Genomic DNA, 6837 nt, shown 5'->3' with positions numbered 1-6837 from the left:
CCACTCATAGTTAAAACATTTAATTGCCGTTGTTGTTGAGTGTTCACGTGTCGAACCCGCGCGTTCACGCTAATTGATTATTCGTGTGCGTGTGCGCGATGAGCTACAATCACCAGACACACCTGCTGACCGCGAGAGGCCGGGGCTTGTTGGCGTTTAGTGCCGCGCCTGACGACTCATCAGCGGATTAATTTCTGAGGATTTTCTCCTGCCTTTTGTTGCTACGGCGGTTGCTATGGACGACCACTGAGACCCGGAGTCGCAAACAGCCGGACGGACGACCAATTAAAAACAGAAGAATATTACGTATCTCTGTGTTTAAGTTGTTTTCTTCTCCTTCATCAACGCAGCCTTTATGTCTGACCTTCTTGTCTGGACAAGGACAGACGGACCAGTGAAGACGTGGTGGAGAAGTTAAAGTGTGTGTGTGACGTGATTACCAAGTAACACAACCTTCCTGGGTCACAAAATAACACACAACCCACCAGGCAGAAGGCCTCCGCCTCTCTCTCTCTCAGGTTTCTGTGTGTGGACACAGCAAAGGTTTGTTGGTCCCGGATTGAGTTAACTGCGGCCAAGTAGCCAGATTACTGTGGATTAGCAGGCATTTAAAATAGTCACGTTATCCCACGTTATCCTGCAGAGTCAGCTACAACAACACCTGCCAACATATTCATAAACGGGACATGATATACGCGCTGTTGACTGGATAAAGTGTCGAGACAGACGGCTGTGACGAATGTGATGCCACGCGGGCTGCTTAAGGAGTTCAGGTGCATCGTGACGTCACCTGCACGTAAGGTCTTCGTCAGCCGGGAAGGGTTCACGCGAGGCGAAGGGTGAAGCGTGACTCGCCTTGTGCAGCAGACACCCCCGGTTAGTGGGATCACATGAGCTGGACACAGTGGGGTTTATTGATTGGTTGTAATCGAAGTTTCATGCAATCAGTGGCATCAAATTCAGGATTATATATTCACAAGAGCGCTGGAGGCAAGGCAGGTTTATTTGCATAGCAAATTTACAGAAGCAGAGGAATCCATTCAAAGACACTAACATTAAAATGAGAATTAAAATGGAATAATAATGCGATTTAAGAATAAAACAGGAGAAATGGATAAGAAAACAATTGTTTTCACTAAACAGAAAAGGAGGAAAAAAACGTGACATATTAGAGCTTAAATAAAGTGGTTTTAACAGAAGATTAATCTGCAAACATTTGATGTTTCCAGCTTCTTAAATGTGATGATTTGCTGCTTTTTGTCTTATATATATATTAAAAAATATATGTATTTTTGGGACTTCAATCTGACACCTTGCACTCTTTATTTTTAATAGAATATTTAAAAGAAATACCTTCTGTTGTTTTATAAACCATATGATACATGTATTAATCAGGAGACATAACATGATGAAAACAGTCATTATGCGGTATATTAAATGCTGGATTAAAGTATCATATTTCCCATTGTTGTCGTAATGATCAACCAGCTCTTTGATTTAAGATCAATAATGGATCCTAAAAGATTACACGGTGAATATATATAATGTATTGGTAATCTACTGCAGATACAAGTGGGTTTCTATTAAAAATCCACTCTAACTGCAGCTGTGAACGGTTTATATACCCAGAAATGGCTTGCAATGATTTTGCAATTTTTCCTCTCTGGTGTGAAAACAGCCGAGTTCTGCAAAAAGAAATGATTAAAAAGCCACAGCGATGTTCTGTGGATCCCTGAGGATCACATGAAGATCCAGAACTCACTTTTACTGACACCAACCATCAACCCTCTCTCCTCTTTTCTTCTTCTCTAGTGTGAAAGGTGACTGTGGAATGAAAAGCACCTGACCCTCACCTGTAAACCTGTACACTGCAGTGACGATACGTTACAGCATCAAGGTACCACGCGCGCACACACACACACACACACACACACACACACACACACACTGTTTTGTTCTTATCACCATCTGTTTATGTAGAATAAGTGTTACATAGATTTAGGGGAGATCTTCTTTACCTTCCAGATCTACAAATGTTCCACGAGTAAGTGTCACATGTAGCTGTGAGTCCATCCTCACCTTTTATGCATGGGCTTGTTTGCGTGTGTGTAAATGTGTAAATGTAAATATCTGAATCCGATGGAGAGTCAAATAAAATAAAATGTGTTTCCTGGCTCACCAGTTGTGGAGGTTGTGAAGCAAACGGCGGCATCATGTTCTACGGTTCGTCCTCCGGGGCGAGCATGTCCCTCCCGTCCAAGAGCCGGCTGAAACGCCAGAGCAGGACCTTCACGCAGGTACACACACACACACACACACACACACACACACACACACACTTCAGTCTTTACATCCCAAGTTAAATAAAGGTCTAATTAAATGATAAAAACAAACACACTGTAGCTTTGGGGAAGTGTTCACTATATCAGCCTAATTACCAACTATCTTAAAGGGCCAGCTCACCCAAATTAATTTTGCATGATCTAAAACTGATTATTCAGTATAACTGTGATATTGTTTCCAGACGATGGCAATGTTGGTCAGTCAGTAGGTCCATATAGTAGAGATAAATGAACATTTACCGGATGGGTCGGTATGAAATGTTCCCCTCCAGCTGTAATTTGTGCAATTGTAATTTGTCCTATACTTTTTTTCTTTTTTTTAAACAAATACTTGATAACATTCCCATCAGCCTCAGTGCTGTAATTAATAAATGTTATCATTCTAACAAGCCAAACTAAGAGAGCAAACGTGGTAAGATTTGGCAGCGGTTAAAAAAGTAAAAATAACTTCCAACTTTTCCTCGACCTCGACGGAGAACATCACGAGGTGAAGATGTGAAGGAGAACTCATACGGTCTGCACTTAGACTCTAGCTTTGTCATTATGTGCTGGGGATGTTATTGATGCAGGTTAGAGGCGCTGCTGCAAGGAATTGTGGGAATTATCTCCCTTCCATTGGTAAAGGATGTTCCGGTGTCTCCTCTGCTCAAGGAGATCAGAAAGGAAGCACTGAAGCACCTTTCTTTGGCATTTAGAGAATGTTTCCAGCTCTTATGACGGCGGCAACTTTCTTCTGGGTCATTTCACTCAGTTAGGAAGCTTCCTGAGCAAATTCAACCCGACCGTTATTCCTGCATCGGCATTGTTAGCATTTAGCACGTTTAGCTCGAGGCTCCTCTGTGATTGGCTACAGCCTTGCATAGTGTGACTCTCTGTCTAGTTTAACTGTCATTCTTTCAGTGCTTTAACACCACAAACACAATCCAGCTCCAAATATGTATGCGATGACGTCTGTGATGTCGTCTGTGATGTCGTCTGTGATGTTGTCTGTATGTGCTGACGTCTGTGATGTCGTCTGTATGTGATGTCGTCTGTATGTGATGTCGTCTGTGATGTCGTCTGTGATGTTGTCTGTATGTGATGACGTCTGTGATGTCGTCTGTGATGATGTCTGTGATGACGTATGTGGTGACGTCTGTGATGACGTCTGTGATGTCGTCTGTGATGTCGTCTGTATGTGATGTCGTCTATGATGACGTCTATGATGTCGTCTGTATGTGATGTCGTCTGTGCTGACGTCTGTGATGTCGTCTGTATGTGATGCCGTCTGTATGTGATGACGTCTGTGATGACGTCTGTGATGTCGTCTGTGATGTCGTCTGTGATGTTGTCTGTGATGTCGTCTGTGATGTCGTCTGTGATGTTGTCTGTGATGTCGTCTGTGATGTCGTCTGTGATGTTGTCTGTGATGTCGTCTGTAGGTGATGCCATCTGTGATGTCGTCTGTGATAACCTGGTGTCTGTCTGTCCCCAGGTCCTCTACCGTACTCTGAGTTACAGAGACCGCGTCCCGGTGGAAACGGGAACCAACACTCGTGGGGACCGGCGCTCCACGACCGAACCCCCGGAGCGGCCGGCGGACGACCCGGCCGAACTCTCCACGCAGAGCTCGGCCCCCGGCGTGCTGAAGATCTTCGGGGACGAGATCTGCGCCGGCGCCAACTACAAGAGTGTCCTGGCCACGCCGCGCTCCAGCGCACAGGAGCTGGTCAAAGAGGCGCTGGAGCGCTACTCGCTCAACAAGACCGCCGCCCACTCCTACGTCCTGTGCGACGTGATCGGGCGCTTGGAGGGCGGCGGCGGCATCGGAGGGGGCGGCTGGCGGACCGAATGCTTGCGGGCGCTCGGGGACAATGAGAAGCCTCTGCTGCTCCAAGAACTGTGGAAACCCAGAGAAGGACACGCCCGCAGGTTTGAGCTGCGTCGGAGAGCAGAGGTGGAGGAGTTCAACGCCAAGGAGAAGGACACCATCACTGCTGGTGAGGACACACACACACACACGCACACACACACACACACACACACACACACTCACGCACACAGCAGCTGGTCTATTTCCCTTCCTTTCTTTACATGTCAAGCTCAGCAGAAAAGCACAGCTCGTTACCTCCTCCGCAGCGCGCGTGTGTCTGTGTCAGTGTGTGTCTGTGTGTGTGTGTGTCTGTGTGTGTGTGTGTGTGTGTGTGTGTGTGTGTGTGTGTGTGTCTGTGTCAGTGTGTGTCTGTGTCAGTGTGTGTCTGTGTGTGTGTGTGTGTGTGTGTCTGTGTCTGTGTGTGTGTGTGTCTGTGTGTGTGTGTGTGTGTGTGTGTCTGTGTGTGTGTGTCTGTGTGTGTGTGTGTGTCTGTGTGTGTCTGTGTGTGTGTGTCTGTGTGTGTGTGTGTGTGTGTGTGTGTCTGTGTGTGTGTGTCTGTGTGTGTGTGTGTGTGTGTCTGTGTGTGTCTGTGTGTGTCTGTGTGTGTGTGTGTGTGTGTGTGTGTGTGTGGAGATGCAGAATAAGAGCTTTCACAGTTATTATCCTGTAGAGAAGATATTCTTCCTGGGTGATAACAGTGTTAGCGTTTCACATGGAAGTGCTTTTCTGCAAAGACAGGCCATGGATCGTGGTTTTTATAGAAAGCAAACACACTTGCTTGCATGCGCTTAAAACAAAAACTCACACACACACACACACACACTGCACAAAACAGTGCAGGGGAAATGCACGGACAGCTTGGTCGATTGATTGAGTGAAAGCTGAATCCGTTTGCGACCGGAGGTGTGGATGAGGAGTTTTTATTTCCTACTACGGATACATAATCAAATGCACACGGCTGCACTGGATCCCACTGGATCCCACTGGAACTGTGCAAACCAGTGTGGTGTTAGAGATTCACTGTTTCCGTAGCTACATTTCAATAGAGAGGGTAAACAAATCGCTACTGTTATGTCTTCACATCTGTGAACCAGGAAGTGACCTTTCCAGAGATTGGTTTCCTGATGATGGATGAAATGTTTCACACACAAACGTCCTGTTGAATTGAGCGTTGGGAGTATTTTCAGCCTCACACGTTGCTCTTTGCAGCCACACCAACATTTCCCAGCATGCCCAGGTTTACTGGTTGCTATGTCAACGTGTGCCATAGCCAGAGAATCAAGCATCTTTTTTTTTTTTCGGATTGTTGCACGGTACATTTGTTCATGTTTTGGACAGGACACAAGAGAATATGAACTGACCCTGCAGAACGATGAGGTTGGCGTTAATGTTCTTGCTTATGGTCAACAATGAAATGACCAAATCTCAAGATGCATTTGACCGTCTCGCTCAAGGACCTTTAATCCAGCATATACAGCAGGATTATGTGTAATGGACTCCAAATGAACGGTAGCGGTCATTGTCATGTGTCAACACATGCTTGTCAGTTCTGGTATTTTCTTCCGATTTGTTTACACGAAGAAAAACAACCTTCTCCTTCAAAAACACAAATATAATCCCAGCAGAGCACGCCCTCAGAGATACAGCTGCTTTATGAACTAACACCTATTGATACCCACTTTCACACAAACCTTGTCTTTTTTCCTCCCCGGGTGGATGTGCGAGCGTGCATGCACTTGTGTGATTTACAATGAGATAGCACTTTAAAGGTACTGTAGGATTCACATCAACATATCACAGCCAAATTAACTGGGTAATCAACAATCTGCATTCCTGATTCTGCCGGTTTCATATATTAGAAAGTCAAAGACAGAAACACTCCAATAAGCTGACTATAGTTTGTGATGATAAAACCCAGATGTTGCTTGGCTTTGAATATGATTTCCTACTAATTTGACAGCGATATGTTGGAGGGGAGAATCCTGTACCTCATACCTTTAACTGTATCTCCTCACTAACTGCACCACAGATGTCTTTGCCCAACAGTGCATGCGTGTGTTGTGGTGTGCTGATGCTGTTTGTGTATATGGGGGTTATTCTGTGCTTGGTGTTTTGGCGAGGGGGTGTTTTCTAACCCCTCCCACCCTGCTGTAGGGCCCAAAACCTCCCAATTCCTGGCGGCTCTAATGGGTCGGTCCGGGCTTGGCAAACACAGGAGCTCCCCTCTGCGGTCTGGTCGAGTGGTACAGTCCAGCTCTAAAGGTGGGGACTGGCATCAGGTAGGGCTGGCTGTCAGTCATTACCATGGAGACCACCTCTACCTGCGTTGTCACCGGCGCCACCCCCATTGCCAGCGATTCGACCAGTGTGTGTGTGTGTGTGTGTGTGTGTGTGTGTGTGTGTGTGTGTGTGTCTGTGTGTGTGTGTGTGTGTGTGTGTGTGTGTGTGTGTGTGTGTGTGTGTGTGTGTGTGTGTGTGTGCGTGTGTGTGTGTGTGTGTGCAGAGCCATCGCATGGCCTCAGATTAAAGTCATGCGGAGCTGCTCAGTTCACCTTCCATCAGGTTCAGTGTTGTCGGCCACGTGTGCTGCTCCATCCGGCACCATTTATTCATCTGACTGGTTTGTTTCCACGAGACTGCTCC

At 46.3% G+C, this 6837-nt stretch overlaps 1 protein-coding gene across 4 annotated transcripts in view; it reads left to right on the top strand.

Annotated features, from left to right (window-relative positions):
- The first annotated feature begins 2186 nt into the window (after positions 1–2186).
- Positions 2187–6837, top strand: part of radil (Ras association and DIL domains) — an 18820-nt gene continuing 14169 nt past the window's right edge. For 2 of the 4 annotated variants that reach the window (XM_084004534.1, XM_084004532.1), the window contains exons 1-3: positions 2187–2297; positions 3817–4321; positions 6349–6456. In XM_084004534.1, coding sequence (XP_083860660.1) covers positions 2214–2297; positions 3817–4321; positions 6349–6456 — 697 coding nt within the window. In that variant the 5' untranslated portion in view covers positions 2187–2213. Of the gene's footprint in view, positions 2298–3343; positions 3380–3763; positions 4322–6348; positions 6457–6837 lie in introns of those variants that run through there. The other 2 variants (XM_084004533.1, XM_084004535.1) reach the window with 2 other exon arrangements.

Source organism: Eutrigla gurnardus (assembly GCF_963514095.1).
Source record: "Eutrigla gurnardus genome assembly, chromosome: 3".
Classification (NCBI taxonomy): domain Eukaryota; kingdom Metazoa; phylum Chordata; class Actinopteri; order Perciformes; family Triglidae; genus Eutrigla; species Eutrigla gurnardus.
This window is presented reverse-complemented; position numbering and strand designations above follow the sequence as displayed.